The 15,655-nt window shown below is 52.6% G+C and overlaps 5 protein-coding genes across 5 annotated transcripts; 4 read left to right on the forward strand and 1 right to left on the reverse strand.

The window, feature by feature from the left end:
* The first annotated feature begins 169 nt into the window (after nucleotides 1–169).
* LOC120896289 (uncharacterized aarF domain-containing protein kinase 5) lies at nucleotides 170–2,359 on the forward strand. The gene is made up of 3 exons (XM_040300288.1): nucleotides 170–1,661; nucleotides 1,735–1,899; nucleotides 2,007–2,359. Exons 1-3 carry the CDS (start codon nucleotides 286–288, stop codon nucleotides 2,113–2,115), a joined length of 1,650 nt encoding a protein of 549 aa, XP_040156222.1. The 5' UTR covers nucleotides 170–285; the 3' UTR covers nucleotides 2,116–2,359.
* Nucleotides 2,360–4,061: 1,702 nt separating this feature from the next.
* LOC120908464 (probable cytochrome P450 4ac1) lies at nucleotides 4,062–6,492 on the forward strand. The gene is made up of 5 exons (XM_040319448.1): nucleotides 4,062–4,247; nucleotides 4,307–4,696; nucleotides 4,767–5,031; nucleotides 5,108–5,463; nucleotides 5,882–6,492. The coding sequence occupies exons 1-5, from the start codon at nucleotides 4,079–4,081 to the stop codon at nucleotides 6,217–6,219; spliced, it is 1,518 nt and encodes a 505-aa protein (XP_040175382.1). The 5' UTR covers nucleotides 4,062–4,078; the 3' UTR covers nucleotides 6,220–6,492.
* On the forward strand, nucleotides 6,472–8,487 carry LOC120908463 (probable cytochrome P450 4ac1). Its single transcript, XM_040319447.1, has 2 exons — nucleotides 6,472–7,139; nucleotides 7,230–8,487. The coding sequence occupies exons 1-2, from the start codon at nucleotides 6,500–6,502 to the stop codon at nucleotides 8,222–8,224; spliced, it is 1,635 nt and encodes a 544-aa protein (XP_040175381.1). The 5' UTR covers nucleotides 6,472–6,499; the 3' UTR covers nucleotides 8,225–8,487.
* A 113-nt stretch (nucleotides 8,488–8,600) lies between these two features.
* LOC120908465 (probable cytochrome P450 4ac1) lies at nucleotides 8,601–10,557 on the forward strand. Its single transcript, XM_040319449.1, has 3 exons — nucleotides 8,601–9,310; nucleotides 9,384–9,648; nucleotides 9,726–10,557. Exons 1-3 carry the CDS (start codon nucleotides 8,758–8,760, stop codon nucleotides 10,423–10,425), a joined length of 1,518 nt encoding a protein of 505 aa, XP_040175383.1. The 5' UTR covers nucleotides 8,601–8,757; the 3' UTR covers nucleotides 10,426–10,557.
* LOC120908461 (mediator of RNA polymerase II transcription subunit 23) lies at nucleotides 10,468–15,655 on the reverse strand. Its single transcript, XM_040319446.1, has 7 exons — nucleotides 15,449–15,655; nucleotides 13,390–15,332; nucleotides 12,823–13,320; nucleotides 12,126–12,753; nucleotides 11,895–12,051; nucleotides 11,348–11,792; nucleotides 10,468–11,254 (listed from the first exon to the last, which is right to left on the reverse strand). Exons 1-7 carry the CDS (start codon nucleotides 15,491–15,493, stop codon nucleotides 10,609–10,611), a joined length of 4,362 nt encoding a protein of 1,453 aa, XP_040175380.1. The 5' UTR covers nucleotides 15,494–15,655; the 3' UTR covers nucleotides 10,468–10,608.

Genomic DNA, 15,655 nt, shown 5'->3' on the forward strand with positions numbered 1-15,655 from the left:
CGTTATTTGAGATTTAATTTCTTACGAAAACGGTATCTTTCCGTAACAAGTTTTCTCCGATTATTATGACCTCAATGCTATGAATTTACTCACATTTTATTTACTTTCCTTCTACAAACCCCCCTCCTCCTTCTCAAAGCACTTATCACACAATCAGCTGTCATTATTTTGCAAACAAAGTCACACTAGGTTGCGAAAATTACATCAACAAATCGAATCGTATCGAAAATGTTTCCACTTATCGCTCTGTGAACAGTGTGTATTGGTGCCGTTCGTCGCTCGCAAATGTTCCAACATATTTGGCCAGTGTTGAACATTACCACGCGACGATGTTTCCACTCATCACGCGCCCTCAAAAGTGTCCCCCGGAAACGGTCCCTAGCGCGCAGCCTAGCCTACGGTCTCACCGGTAGCATTGCCGGCACCGTCCTGTACGATGGAGTGGCCAATGGGTTCGAAAACGTTGCCGGCGCTCAACGGTTCCTTCGCTCGTTCGCCATCGGGCTGAGCATATCGGTGGATTACGCCTGGAGCCTGAAGGGCTTGCAGGAAGGTGACGGGGCGTACGAAGCACTGCTGCCCGAAATTCATCTCCGCTCGGCCAAGAAACTGCTCGCCGGATGCCTCGCAAACGGTGGCCTTTACATCAAGATTGGCCAGGGGGTAGCGGCCGTTAATCACATCATCCCGAAAGAGTACGTTGAAACGCTGCGTCAGCTGGAGGACCGTTGCCTGACCCGCCAGCCGGGCGAAGTGCGTGCCCTGTTCGTGCAAGACTTTGGCGCCCCGCCGGAGGAACTATTCGCCAGCTTTCAGTACGAGCCGATCGCAGCCGCCAGCCTGGCACAGGTGTTCCGTGCCGTTACGCAGTCGGGCGAACAGGTCGCGGTCAAGGTGCAGTATGCCGATTTGCGCCGACGGTTCGACGGCGATTTGCGCACGATACTGTTCCTGCAGCGGTTGGTCGCGCTCGTGCACAAGAACTACAATTTCGGCTGGATAGTTGAAGATCTGCAGGGCACGCTGCGCGAGGAGCTTGATTTTGTGCACGAAGCAAAAAACGCAGAGCGCTGCGCACGGGACCTAGCCCGGCTGGACTTTGTGTACGTGCCGAAAGTGCTCTGGAACCACACGAACGAACGCATCCTGACGACGGAATTTATCGACGGCTGTAAAGTGAGCGATCGCAAAGCGATCGCTGCAATGCAGCTCGATCTAGCCGAGATCGATCGGCAGCTGTTTACCGCTTTCGGGCAGCAAATCTTCTCCACCGGCTTTGTGCATGCCGATCCGCACCCGGGCAACGTGTTTGTGCGCAAAGATCCGGCCAATCCGAGGCGCATGCAGCTCGTACTGCTCGATCACGGCCTGTACGAGCAGCTGGCGCCGGGTGTGCGGGAAAATCTTGCCCGCTTTTGGGAAGCGATCGTGCTGCGCGATCACGCTGCGATGCAACGGTTCTCGCAGGCGCTAAACGTGCCGGACTATCGTACCTTTGCGGAGATACTGCTCCAGCGACCGTTGGAACTGAAGGGGCGCGGGTTTTCTACCCGCCTCACCGAGCAGGACCTCGCGTACATGACACGGCAGGCGAAGGACCACTTTGACCGCATCATGGGCACGCTAAGGGCTATGCCGCGGAACTTAATTCTCGTCATTCGGTAAGCAGATTGGATGGTAAATGTTAAAGCGAAATGTGTTTTACTAAATTCTTTCGTTTCGTATACTTGACAGCAATCTAAACACGATACGCTCGATCGCACTGGATCATGGCGATCCGATCGATCGGCCCCGAATCATGGCCCGCTGCGCACTGGCCGCACTCGGGCCGGCCCGTCGCACTGTGCGCAACTTTCTGTGGGTCACCTTTCGCAAGCTGCGCTTCGAGTTTCTCCTGTGGTAAGTCGGGGGTCGGCTCTCCTCCGCCCCAGCATCGCTATGCAATTGCAAACTATTTAGTAATTCAATTTTGTTTTTTTTGTCCATTTTTTCCTCCCCGTTTGTAGGCGACAATCATTCCATTATTGGATGGTGAGCAATTATCTGAAGCTTCTGACGAGAGTGGGCCGTGCGCCGGACACTTCGCACCTGATGAATATTAATGTTGCAGTGTGAAAACACACGTTCTCGCGATGCCACTGGACCGTGAGTCAGTAAATGTCGTATCATTAGAGAGTCATCCGATCCGGCAACTACTCCACCGATCTGATCGGTCGATGGATGGGTTTTCTATTCGATTCCGGTTCAAAGGTACAAAGTGATCAGATGGTAGGTGCTGAGTTGTTTTTTTTTTTGTTATAGTTACAAAATGTATTAAAATTGACAAAAATATTGCAAATAAAGCGAACTTTGAACTATACGCTTGTGCTTGTGCGCTATATTATGTTTTTTTAACGATAATCTGTAGAGTTTTCAACCAATTTGAATGCTCTTATTCAGAGCTCTGGAAGAACTTTGTAAAGGTTTTAAGCAAATATTACGTTTTTAAATCTTTTGAATTTTTATTGTAATTTTACTTTTATTAGACGAAAAACGAGATTTAAAAGTTCATCCAATCAGTCAAAGGTAACGTCAAATGACTCAACATAGTTATTTTTGATGCCCGCGAGCTGAAAGCTGAACCCCTGCTCTAAAAGGATGTCAATTGATTATTTACTAAAATAAACTCAAATCACTTCACCGTCATCTGTAACTGTTTGCGAAGGAATGTTTGATTTAAAGAACATAAATTAAACCCTTAAAGGGGTGATACCGTGGTACAGTCGTCAACTCGAACGACTTCAATAACATGCCCGTTCTCCTTCTTCCTCTTCTTTGGCACAACAACCGCTATCGGTCAAAGCCTGCCTGTACCCACTAGTGAAGGGAGCTTGGCTTTGCAGGACCATAGCAGGATAGTCAGCAGTCCAACGTATGTAGACACGGTCCATTCGGGGCTTGAATCCATGACGGGCATGTTGTTAAGTCGTACAAGTTAATGACTGTACCACCAGACCGGCCCAACATGCCCGTTATTATGGGTAAAATACTAGAATGGGGACTGTCCCCTCTTAGCAAGGATTGTCTATATACGACTGTGTTGTGTGTGGTAACGCTTTAAGTCTTGAAAGCCTGTATAGGCCGCTTAGGGACGTTACGCCAAATAGAAGAAAATTAACCCTTACACTCGCTTTCCTTCCCATGCACTGAGAACGATGCATTTTTTTACGATTTACCCCAATACCGATATATCGATAGACTGCGTTCTCAAGATGTGATAATAGCCCCCCCCCCCCCGCGCGCACCTTAATTAGGCCGGTTTATCGATTAACGCGTCTAGAGCGCCGCCACACTGCCTGCTGCATTCGTGTTGCGCCTTCCGTTCCGCGCGGGTGTTAACCTTGAACGCGAATCAAATCGTGCACACATTGTTTAAGTGTGTTAATCATTTTACAAAATATAACAAAAAAAACCCCCCAGGTCAACCCTATTTTACAACCATTCATATTTTTTAAAATGCACGCTTTCACTATCTGCTGATCGGGCCATACCGAGAGCCGTTCAAAGTGCATTCTCGATATTGTGTTGAGAACACGTGTTAATTACAGACGGCGCAAACCCCATCAGATCCGAGATTAGGAAGACACAGCAAAGACAAAAACCTGCTCAAACACACTGGCGGTTATAGGTCCTTTTGCCCTAGAATTAACAGAAAAGAAAAAAAAAACACACACGATCTCCTATGACCCTTAGTACTGAGAGTGACTAATCGTACTTGACTTGTAAACTACTCACCTACTTAACCTCTCTCTCTCGTGTGTGCATCTAGTTTGACCTGCTCTTTTGCGCGCACAACCGACCGTTGCATCGATTAGCGTGATTATAAGGTGGCGGCGTACTCCACCCTCCACCAGCGTGGGACAGCGTGCGAAACTGGACTTCTCTCGCTACTTCCGCAATGTTGGCCATGTGACCCGAGTCACGTCGGCAGCGAATCAGGAATCAGGAATACCGGCCAGGTAGCAGTGGGTGGTACACACGCGATCGTTCAGTACCGTCGCGCACGTCCAATCGGGCGGATTAGAACGGAGGGCTTAAGATGTTGCTGGCGGTGCTAGTGTTCGTTCTCGGGAGCTGCATTGCCATCCTGCTGGTGCGCGACTACCGGTCCAAGCAGACGGATGGCTATCGAGCGGCGCTGCGCTACCCGGGCGGAACGATCGTCCCGGTGTTTGGCAGTTTGTTTGAGCTGCTGTTTAAAAATCCCGGTAAGTGAGCTGTCCCTCTCTCGGTGAGCCTTCCTTACGATCGTTTCCCATCCTTCCAGTGCAAACGTTCGCGTACGCCCGCGCGAATGCCACCCGCTACGGGGCCTCCTACCGGCAGTGGATCGATGGCAGCGTGATACTGAACGTGACGCGCGTACAGGAAGCGGAAAAGATCCTCTCCAGTACGCAGCACACGCGTAAAAGTATCCTGTACCGGTTTCTCTATCCGCTCATGGGTGATGGGTTGCTGTGCAGCAAGGGCGCCAAGTGGCAGCAGCGACGGCGCATCCTAACGCCTGCCTTCCATTTCAACATTCTGCCCAAGTTTCTGACCATCTTCCAGGAGGAAAGTGAGCAGCTAGTGCGCCGGTTGGACCGGCTGGCCGACGGAGTGCAGGACGTTGTACTGCAGCCGATTGTAACGAGCTTTGCGCTGCACACGATTTGTGGTAAAAACGGGCGATATTTGCGAGATAAAAATCCCCAATTAATCAATTATTATCCTTCAAAACACTACAGAAACGGCGATGGGTGTGAAGTTGGACGCTTACCGTGAGGCTGATGAGTACAAGCAGAAGGTGTACGAGGTGGGAGAAATGTTGGTCCATCGCACGATGTCACCCTGGCTGTACAGTGACCGTGTCTACCGGTTGCTAGGCTACGAGGGACCGCTGTCAAAATCACTCAAACCAATACATCACTTCACACGCAGCATCATCCGACAGCGGAGAGAAACCTTCCAGTCGGCCCAGCTGACTGCGGACTCCACCACAGAGGAAAACATGTAACAGAGTATCCCATGGCAACACACGATACCGGTCTGTCGCCTACTAAAACTGTGTGGTTTCTCCCTCCTGCAGGTACTTTGGCAGTAAGCAACGGTACGCCATGCTGGACACACTGCTTGCCGCCGAAGCGAAGCAGCAGATCGACGAGGAAGGCATCCGGGAAGAGGTGGACACGTTCATGTTCGAGGGCCACGACACAACGGCGGCCGCGATCATGTTCACGCTCATTCTGCTCGCAATCGAACAGGACATCCAGGAACGTTGCTACGGGGAGCTCCAGGAAGTGTTGGATCGCTCGTCCAGTGAACCCCGCTCGGTCCAGGACTACCAGAACCTGCCGTATTTGGATCGGGTGATTAAGGAATCGCTACGCCTATACCCGCCAGTTGCCTTCATCTCACGAGCCACCACCGGAGAGCTCGTTGTGGGTAAGAATAGCTGGGAACCTGGCTGGGAATTCCAAATGGACGTTGATCTAGTGTAGTGCTTATAGTGAATTTTGAAAATTCATTTGGTTTTTGAAATATTTATGAATCACTTAAGATTCATTAGTCTCCAAAAATGTATGAATCGCTAAGAATTTATAAACCTCCAGACATCACACCAAAGATTGCATTATCCATCACACGTGTAAATGTGATCTTCGGAAGGCTGTAGGTGTGATCTTCAGAGACTCATCACTGAATGAAAGATTGGAGCTTTAGCGATTCTTTAATTATTGAAGAATTGTGAATCTTACTATTTGAGGTTTTAGATTCATTCCCCTTGAATTCCCGTTTGAAGATTCATTAAGCTTCAAGAATCTGAATCGCCTTTCCTTTATCTCTTCTTCCCACCTTCCCACAGATGGCACAATCTTTCCGCACAACACCATGTCACACATCCACATCTACGATCTGCACCGTGATCCCGTCCAATTCCCCGACCCGGAACGCTTCGATCCGGACCGGTTTCTACCGGAGGTGGCGGAGAAACGTAACCCATATGCTTACGTCCCCTTCAGTGCTGGGCCCAGGAACTGTATCGGCCAGAAGTTCGCTCAGCTGGAGATGAAAACGGTTCTGGTGGCGGTACTGGAACGCTTCCGACTCAAACCAGTGACGCGCCGGGAAGAGATCGTCTTTATGGCCGATCTTGTGCTGCGCGCTAAAACTCCACTGAAGGTGCGATTGGAACGGCGATAGAGAAGGGCCTATGGATCGGGATTGCTATCTTAAGTGGTTATGGAAAAGTGGTGATAATGGGCTATGGATTCTCCCCTTTTAAAAAATTATGCCGGATTAGCGCCGGCTTCCTATTTACATCGAGAGCGCCTGTACTCCATGACCTACCGCTACCAAGTTTACAAACATTCCATCAGACAACAGCGGTTCTTATCGGTTCTAGAGCAAGACATTTCCCCACAAACAGCACAATCACAAGTTCAGTCCCTCACAGTTGTTGGCGAGGAGGCGGAAGAATGTAATGCGCCTTCGATGGGTTTGCAATTCAGTTACAACCATGGCATCCGATTGGAACGTAGTAGTGCAGTCGCCGTTAGTGATTTCTACCCTTTCCATCCTTTTGCTTCTTCTCCTGTGGTTCGTTTGGGATGTGTTCGACAAGCGTGGTCCAACGTACACTGCCTTCCGGCAATTTCCCGGACCACCGGTATGGCCACTGATCGGTACGATGTATCACACGCGCGGGCTGGATGCGACCAAAGCGTTCGATGCGTTCCGTCGCTGGACCTCCCAATACGGTGGATCGTACAAGCTGTGGCTTAATCGGTACCTCTTCATACTGAACATAACGCGCTGCACAGAGGCGGAACCGTTTCTGAGTGGATCTCGCAACACGGAAAAGAGCCTGCTGTATCGGTTTATGTATCCGTTCATCGGCATCGGGCTGCTGAACAGTGCCGGTGCAAAGTGGCTCCAGCGAAGGCGCATCCTAACGCCAACCTTTCACTTCAACATCCTGAACGGCTTTCATCGAACGTTCTGTGAGGAGAGCGAAAAGCTTGCGGCCAAGATCGACTCCAAGTGGGATGGGTGTGAGGGGGCAGCGGTTGAGATTGAGTTACAGTCGGCAATGTCCCAGCTAACGCTCAACACTATTTGTGGTGCGTATGGATAGATAGTACACTGTGATCCCTTTGTGATCTTCCAATCTGATCTGAACGATCGTTCTCGTTTTCTTTGATCAACCCAAGAAACCTCCATGGGAGTGAAGCTGGACACGCTGGATGGTGCAAAGGAGTATCGGGAAGGCATCTACCGGGTGGGCGAGATGTTGCTGAACCGTGCCGTCCGTCCCTGGCTGTACGTGGACTGGACCTACTGGCTTTTGGGGTACTCGCGGCAACTTCAGCGTTTGCTGAAACCGCTTCATCTCTTCACCGCTAGCATCATCGCTCAGCGCCGGGACCTTTTCGCCCAGGGTAAACTCAACGATCTTAGCTCGTCGCAAGACGAAGATCACTCGCTCTACAGTACCACCCCGGGGGGTAAGAAACGGTACGCCATGCTCGACACACTCCTTACAGCGGAAATGCAAGGCCAGATCGAACCGGACGGTATCCGCGAGGAGGTGGACACATTCACGTTCGAAGGTCATGACACAACCGGCTCAGCGCTCGTCTTCATCCTGCTTACCCTGTCCTGGGAGCCAGAAATTCAAACCCGTCTACATCAAGAGCTCTCTCAACTTGCCACCCAAAACGATCTCACCGATGGACACCTCTCACCGAACGATTTAAACTCAGCCAAATTCTTCGATCGTGTCATCAAGGAATGTCTTCGGCTGTGGCCACCGGTTGCGTTCATCTCACGGAGCGTTACCGAAGAGATCCACCTGCCGGACGGGCGGATCATACCGCAAGGATGCATTGCCAACCTGCACATCTTCGATCTGCACCGTGATCCGGCCCAATTTCCCGACCCGGAGCGGTTCGATCCGGACCGGTTTCTTCCCGAATGTGTGTCCCAAAGAAGCCCGTACGCGTACATCCCGTTCAGTGCGGGTCCACGGAACTGCATCGGCCAGAAGTACGCACTGCTGGAGGTGAAAACAGCTGTCGCCTATCTGGTGCTGCGCTATCGCATCCTACCCGCCACGAAGCGCGAGGAAATACGCTTCATTGCGGATCTTGTGTTGCGATCGGCGACGCCACTCAAGGTTCGCTTTGAACGAAGAGAGAATGCGTAAGGAATATTGCAGTTCCCCTCATCAATCGATAGAGTTATCTCGTCGCAAGTCGTTTGTTTACGTCCTGCTAGAGTGGGCAGTAGTAGCCCTCCACTATCAGCTGTACAACGCCGTGGGTACGAACGATCGTGATTGGTTTGAGCAGAGTTGCCCTGATTATCAGTCGCGTTGACAAACATTGAGTACGGCGTCTAGTAAAGCTACAATTCAATACTCAATTTGAACGAAAAATAAACAATAAAAGCAATCAACCACCATCCCAACCAACCTTTCGCTCTCAGTGCCAGGTGATACTCACACACTTCCAGGCAGGATCTTCCCGTTCTTCCAGAGCTTCTACAGGGTTATCATGGCAAGAGGAAAGTTCGCCAAAATCGCCACTCAGCCTTAATCATGGTTCCCCTCCATTTGGGGTCAGCCTATTCAGTCCAATTTTGCACTCGTCATGCTCCCGTATCAACCACTCACAACCGAGCGCCAAAGTCCACCAGACGATCCACCACTCTGCAGTTCAACTTCACACTCCACAAGAGATGGACATCCTTACTGTGGTGCTGCTGCTGGTGGCGTTTCTGCTCATCCTATACGAGCTGCGTGTTCAACTGTCCACTCACTACCGTGCTGGGAAGAAATTCCCCGGCCCTCGGGCATTTCCACTCCTCGGCAATGCGCACAATCTCCTGTTCAACGATCAACGCCGCACCTTTCAGCTGCCGCGTGGATGGGCCGCCACGTACGGTGACACCTATCGCATACTGGTGCGCGGGATCTTAAATCTTAACGCCTTCCAGGCGAAAGATGTCGAACCGCTACTGTCGAGTCCGAAACTGATCGAGAAGAGTATGATATACACCTTGCTGCACCGGTTCCTGGGCATCGGGTTGCTGAACAGTACCGGGTCGAAGTGGCAGCACCGTCGGCGCATTCTGACCCCGGCCTTTCACTTCAACATTCTGCCCAGCTTTCTGCTCACCTTCCAGGAGGAGTGCCGACGGTTGGTGGCCCAGATTGGACGGTACGCTGATAAAGGTGCACCGGTAGCGTTGCAGCCACTTGCGACCAAGTTTACGCTGAACACTATCTGCGGTAAGACACGAGAGGCATGTGGAGTCCGCTTCTAGTTCGGTGTAGGTATTATTCTTCCCATGCTTTGCTCTAGAAACGGCCATGGGAATTAAGCTCGACTCGATGACGATGGCGAACGAGTATCGTAGCAAAATCGAAGCCATCGGTACGATGCTGCTCCGGCGGCTTATGAATCCGTGGCTGTTTGAGGACTTCACCTACAAGCTGTCGGGACTACAGGGCCGGTTCGAGAAGCTGCTCCAACCGGTGCACGCGTTCACCCGTTCGATCATCCAGCAGAGACGCGAGCTTTTCCATCAGAATGTACGCAACATTGGGGATTTTTCGGAGGAAAACATGTATGCCAACTACGCGCTAGTGTTAAATTGATCTTCAGTGGCTGAAAAAGCTTCTCAATGTGCATCATTTTTTGTAGATATACGAACCTGAAGCAACGGTACGCCATGCTGGATACACTGCTGGCCGCCGAAGCGAAGGAACAGATCGACGAGGACGGCATCCGCGAAGAGGTGGACACGTTTACGTTCGAGGGACACGACACGACGTCCGCTGCCGTCATCTTCACCCTGCTACTGCTTGCCCACAGTCCCGACGTGCAGCAGCGGCTGTACGAGGAGCTGCAGGAGGTCGCACAGTCCCGCACCGACGCGGACGATGAGTTCACCCAGCGCGAGTACAACGAGCTCCGGTACATGGATATGGTGTTGAAGGAGTCGCTCCGGCTGTACCCACCCGTACCCTTCATTTCGCGCAATATCTCCGAGGACACAATGTTCGGCGATCGGCTGGTGCCGAAGGATACACTCTTCAACGTGCACATCTTCGATCTGCACCGCGATCCTGCCGTATTTCCCGACCCGGAACGATTCGATCCGGATCGCTTTCTGCCGGAATGTGTGGCCGAACGGAGCCCGTACGCGTACGTGCCGTTCAGTGCGGGACCGAGGAACTGTATCGGGCAACGGTTCGCTATACTGGAGCTGAAAACGGTCCTCGCGGCGATACTGATGCATTTTCGCATTCTGCCCGTTACGAGGCGCGAGGAGTTGGTGTTCGTAGCGGACTTGATTCTGCGCACGAAGGATCCGATTATGGTTAGATTCGAACGGCGCTAAAACTAGGACACTACAGTAAATATGAGCGTAAGCCGATCGTGCTTCGATGTAGCGTAATTATATTCCTATTTGTATAGCATTAGATCTTCTACACACTTATCGAATAAAGAAGAAGTAGTCTGCAAGGACAAATCATGTCGTTATGTCTTCTCCCACATCCTCCAGTCAAGTTATGGTTGTAGTTTAATGATGCGATTGAATGCCCTGACCCATCTGTTGCTGCTGCAGTTGTTGCTGTAACGCAACGTTTTGATTACCCACAACGCCTACAACCTGCTGGGGCTGTTGTGGTCCAGCCGCCTTACCTGGTGCTGCTTGTCCCGATGCAACGACTCCCTGCGTTGCGCCGGGTGCACCAGCAGCTACACCGCCCGGAGGAGGACCAACCCCAGGTCCAGCTCCTGCCACTCCCTGCCCGGTGGCCGTTGCAGCACTGCCAGCACCACCACCACCACCAGCAGCAGCAGCAGCAGCATTCTGATCGACGCCAATCTCCTCCACATTCAGGCGCGTTATGAACCGCAGCCGCATCTGCAGCGCCGGTCGCAGCCGGCGAATGATCGCTTCCAGCTCCGTCTTCATCGTATCGCCCACGAACATGTACTTGATGTGGTACAGCAAATCGCAAATCGGATCCATGTAGCGCAGCGGCTGTGCCGGCTGCGCCTTGTCCACCTGTTCCAGCAGCTCGTACAGCATGAGCGTGATGTCCGCCACTGCGCGGGCCCGCTCGATGCTTAGCCGGTGCAGGAACGGCCCGACCACGTGGCAAAGGTAGATCAGCTGATACTCGGTGTGTACCAGTGGCTTCAACTTTTCCTTGATTGAGCTGCAACAAAAAAAAGGGAGAAGAAAAGAAAGAAAATGGCTCATTAAAAAACTACGACACGCGTTTGACGACGACAACTGTGCCGCAACGTACTCGGTAATCGTTGCCAGCTGCCCTATTCCAAAGTGGTGGAATATGCTGTGCACGATCGCCAGCACCGTCACGTAGCTCCGGTCGAGCATTGCCTCCTTCACGATCTTAAAGTTAAACATATCGAACGGGCTCTGCCGGTAGGTCCAGTCCTTCATCGCCTTCGAGCTGAGCGCTTCCTGCATCCGCTCGTAGATTACGCTCCAGTACGCCTCGGGCAGGGCGGCCATTATCAGCCCGATCGTGTTGGCCCAGTTGTGTATCACGCCGTTCGGCACGACCGGGTAGCCCTTGACCAGCACGTCGATGATGCTGTTGGCGACCACGCTCGGTCCAACCGGCAGCCCGAGCAGCTCGACGCACGTCACGTACAGGGCGTGGGCCGGCGGGTTCGGGAACTCGTTGAACCGCCAGTCGGTGCCTGCAAATATATTCTTCCCATCCATAGCTGTAGCGAGGGGGAGGAAAAGGATGTAATGGTTAAGGAAAACATAGCGTAGAAGAGGGAAAACTCAAGTTTTATAGTGATTTTCTCTATTGAAAAGGATGCTGTCTTGCATGCGACGGACAAGATTGATGTAGTAGCTCAGCTCCGGCACCCAATTCACGTTGTCCGACTCTTTCGTCATCATGTACGCCTGGTAGGCTTCGGTAAGGGCCCAATTCTCCGGTCGTACGTCTTTCAGCGATCCAACAACCGTGCCAACCTGAAACCAGAAACCACCATCAAACGATTAGGCAATTATTATTGGATTTTTATCCACTTTCAACTGCTACCTACCAAACGCTTCTTCAACTGTGGCCGATCGCGCAGCTTACGCTCGTAATAGTGCAGCGTGTTGTACAGGTAGGTAATGGGACGATCGTGAAACTTGTACAGCGACCCCAAATGGTCCAGTATCACGTCGAGCGTTTTGCTCAGCTGCGTCGGCACCTCCAGGTACCGGTGCACAATAATATCCAGCACCGGCAGGAACCGCAGACACACATTGCCAAAGTACACCGGCAGCGACGGATGCGAGACGGACTCGTCCGGGGCAAACTTTTCCGGGAACTTCTGGTGAAACGCCAGATGCCGCTCGTGCCAGTTGTTCTGCTTCCAGTGTTCCGGCGAGTTGATCGTAATGAACTCCTGCACCCGATTCCGGAACTCGGTCGTTTTCAGCAGCAGCAGCTGTATGATGTAGAAGCTTACCTGCGCCTCGTTGCCATCGAGCGTGCGCAGTATCAGGCACAGCACCAACCGATCGATCGTAATGATGTTGTACTTCCAGATCATGTCGTTGATCGTGTCGACGCACTTGTTCACGTGCGCACCACCACCCGAGTTGGCCACCTCAAACAGCAGATAGTCGCACATCTTGCGCAAATGCGTGGAAAGCGCACGCGCTCCGATGCGTTCGAGAATCCTACAAAAAAGGACCAAAATTGCAAATAAAAAAACCCTTCAATAATGTTCAAAATTCGGCCCCACTCACTTGTACGCCACCGGACTGATGCCATCCGTTTCGATGATCATCTTGAACACGAGGCACAGGAACAGCGGCGGATTGACCGTCATGCCGAAGTGCGCAATGATGTCATTTTCGTTCGTCATCGACGCCCAGTTGCGGTACTCTTCGTCGACCGTTTTCTTCAGCAGCTGCTTGCTTTCCTTCGGTATGTTGTGCTGCATGAAGAACTCGTTCAGCACGGGCGGGAAGCAGTACAGCGTGTGCTGGGGCCAGGCGTGCGGTGTATTGACCATAATATTCTGCAGCAGATCCTTACACCAAGCGCTGGACTGTGGATCGTTCCCCGTGCCGGTAATGTGCATCGAGCGGGCAAGTGTGAGGATGAGCGCACGGTTCAGCTCTTCACTTTCGCCCGACACAATGTTGCCCGGTGGTTTCGGTTCGCTGACGTAGCGGGAAAGCTGCGCCTGTACCTCCACCGAACCGAGCCCGATGATCAGGCGGAGCGCGGTGGATTCAACGCTGAAATTAAAAGCGAGAACAATATTACGTTTCTCTTCGGTGCTACAGAACTGCTCTGCAAAAACCTACCATGAGTGTAGCTGCATCTGATTCGTGTGCGGTACGGAGGCGAGCGAGTGAAGGTGGGTCAGCAGCTGCACGCGGTAGTGCGAATGGATGTGGTGCATCCGGTAGGAGAACATCTCCAGCAGCGTGTAGAGTATGCCCCACGCTTGCGATTTAAAGACCTGCGGCAGCAGCTGCCCCAGAAAACCCTTTATCCCCAGCGACTCGATCTCGGTGTACACGAGCAGGCGCGAGTACGTTTCCACCAGTGCCGGCGCCATGTTGTTCCCGTTCGGGATGGAGCTTTTGTTCTGCGCCTGCTTGATCATGTGCATCACGATGCTGTGTATGAGCGACATCTTGCTGTGGATCGTCAGGCTGTCCAGGACGCGCATCGACAGCGGTGCCGTCGGCAGCGGCTGGCCACCGCCTACCATGTTCGCCTGCGGGTTTTTACTATTCCCCAGTATCGTATCGATCAGCGCCTGCATGGGGCGGGAAAAGTAGTCCGTCTGCGTGGAGTACGCATTGCACAGCAGCGCGAACCGATACTCAGACCCCATAAACAGGGTCGGATTGTTGCTCGGCATGGCCAGATGCTGCAGGTACTCAAAGTGTAGGCGCAGCGCAATCGGCACCGGACGATTGATGTTGTAGTTTTCCGTCTGGGCGCGCTTCATCAAATGAATCCAGATGCAGGTCGGTGCCATCTGGTGGGTGCAGTTGGGATTGTTATTGTCCGGCACTGGCAGCGGTTCCTTCTCCGGGTACAGTATATCGTACAGCTTCAGTATCGGTAGAAAGTTCAGTATCGAGTGCTTCTGTATACTGCCCGAGATGTACTGCAGAAACACCCACATCAGATGGTCCCGCCCGCGGCGCAGATTCCTCACCGCCAGCTTCTCGTGCAGCGTGTTCACAATGTTCTGAAACGTTGCAAACTGAAACAGCACGAAGTAAATCAGCTGCGAGCTCAGATGCAGCCAAATCCACTGCGTGTGGCTCTGATCGCCCTCGTGCTCATTCATTCCCGTTCCGCCGGCCGCCCCCTGACCGCCCTGCGCTGCCTCCTTCTCCGAGCACTCCATCGCGTTCAGCACCAGCCACACGAGCTGCTCCTCCAGGGCGGCACACTTTTGCTTCTGCTGCTTCTGGAAGTTCAGCATCGAGCAGACCATGTCGCGCGAGTACGGCTGCTGCAGCACGAACCGCAGCAGGCGGGCCTGCGGCTGCAACAGCTCCTCGTCGTACGGCAGGTTGCCGCGCAGCGACAGCTTCAGCGTGTCCGGATCGAGCTTCCACGGGATGATGAGATTGTCCGCGTACGACGAATGCTCCACGATCGGCAGCATCGCCGAGTGGCCGATGATCGACAGCATCTGCGCGACCGACACAAACTCCTCGATAAAGTTCGCGGTCAGGTTCGAGACGCGCCAGTGCATGTTTTGGTAGTCCGTCTTCTTGATCTCGTTGATGATGAAGTACGCCGGCAGCAGGCACGCGTTCCGGTTGAAGATGTGCTCGATCAACTCGACCAGCTCGAGCAGCTGGGGCAGTATGTTAACGCTCACGCTCGCCGGGAACGATAGCGCCTTCTCCTTGCAGCACTTCATGATTTCCCGCACGCCCTTGTAGTCCACGCCCCCGATCACCTTCCGGATTAGGCGGAACGCCTCGATCCAGAAGCACGGGTTCTTGTACACCAGCTTTTCCGAGCACATCAGCTGATCGCACAGCAGCTTGGCCGGTATGATGTTCAGCGCCACCATCCGGTTCATCACCTGCAGATAGTTGTGCACCCGGTTCTGGTGGTTGACGCTCGCCACGTACCCCAGATAGTTCCGGATCGCTGCCTCCTTCGACTCGGGCGCCATCGCACCGAACAGCGTGCCGATCTTCTTGTACCCCTCCTCGGTCTTTTTGCGCTGCTCCTCCTCATCGAAGTTGGGCACAATGTTTCTATCCTCCTGCAATGTAAATGTGTACATGTTTGGACAAGAAACTCTTAGCGCGTCTGCATCGTACACCGGACCCAAGTAAACAGGCGGTAGCGGTGAAGCGGCACTTTTACCACCGAACTTACCACGACTTCCTCGAACAGCTTTACAATCCTTAAATCAGCAGACATTCTGAGGCTGTTTTACAACTTTTACATACTATTTCATACAGAATTCATCAATTTTCACGCACAATTTGCAGCAAAGCGGCACAACGCACCGCTACCGGACGATGTAAACAAAGCTAGCGGTGGGCGGAGCTAGTGATGGGCAGATGGTTGAGATTGATTCCG

Source organism: Anopheles arabiensis, chromosome 2 (assembly GCF_016920715.1).
Source record: "Anopheles arabiensis isolate DONGOLA chromosome 2, AaraD3, whole genome shotgun sequence".
Lineage (NCBI taxonomy): Eukaryota > Metazoa > Arthropoda > Insecta > Diptera > Culicidae > Anopheles > Anopheles arabiensis.

Coding starts and splice junctions, on each gene's coding strand:
- LOC120908464 (XM_040319448.1), top strand. CDS start 4,079: ATGTTGCTGGCGGTGCTAGTGTTCGTTCTCGGGAGCTGCATTGCCATC. Junction 5,032..5,107: donor TCCACCACAGAGGAAAACAT/GTAACAGAGTAT, acceptor TCCCTCCTGCAG/GTACTTTGGCAGTAAGCAAC. Junction 5,464..5,881: donor CACCGGAGAGCTCGTTGTGG/GTAAGAATAGCT, acceptor ACCTTCCCACAG/ATGGCACAATCTTTCCGCAC.
- LOC120908465 (XM_040319449.1), top strand. CDS start 8,758: ATGGACATCCTTACTGTGGTGCTGCTGCTGGTGGCGTTTCTGCTCATC. Junction 9,311..9,383: donor TACGCTGAACACTATCTGCG/GTAAGACACGAG, acceptor GCTTTGCTCTAG/AAACGGCCATGGGAATTAAG. Junction 9,649..9,725: donor GATTTTTCGGAGGAAAACAT/GTATGCCAACTA, acceptor CATTTTTTGTAG/ATATACGAACCTGAAGCAAC.
- LOC120908463 (XM_040319447.1), top strand. CDS start 6,500: ATGCGCCTTCGATGGGTTTGCAATTCAGTTACAACCATGGCATCCGAT. Junction 7,140..7,229: donor AACGCTCAACACTATTTGTG/GTGCGTATGGAT, acceptor GATCAACCCAAG/AAACCTCCATGGGAGTGAAG.
- LOC120908461 (XM_040319446.1), bottom strand. CDS start 15,493: ATGTCTGCTGATTTAAGGATTGTAAAGCTGTTCGAGGAAGTCGTG. Junction 11,793..11,894: donor TGTCCGTCGCATGCAAGACA/GCATCCTTTTCA, acceptor CCCTCGCTACAG/CTATGGATGGGAAGAATATA. Junction 11,255..11,347: donor CAGCTGGCAACGATTACCGA/GTACGTTGCGGC, acceptor TTTTTGTTGCAG/CTCAATCAAGGAAAAGTTGA.
- LOC120896289 (XM_040300288.1), top strand. CDS start 286: ATGTTCCAACATATTTGGCCAGTGTTGAACATTACCACGCGACGATGT. Junction 1,662..1,734: donor AACTTAATTCTCGTCATTCG/GTAAGCAGATTG, acceptor TATACTTGACAG/CAATCTAAACACGATACGCT. Junction 1,900..2,006: donor CGCTTCGAGTTTCTCCTGTG/GTAAGTCGGGGG, acceptor CCCCGTTTGTAG/GCGACAATCATTCCATTATT.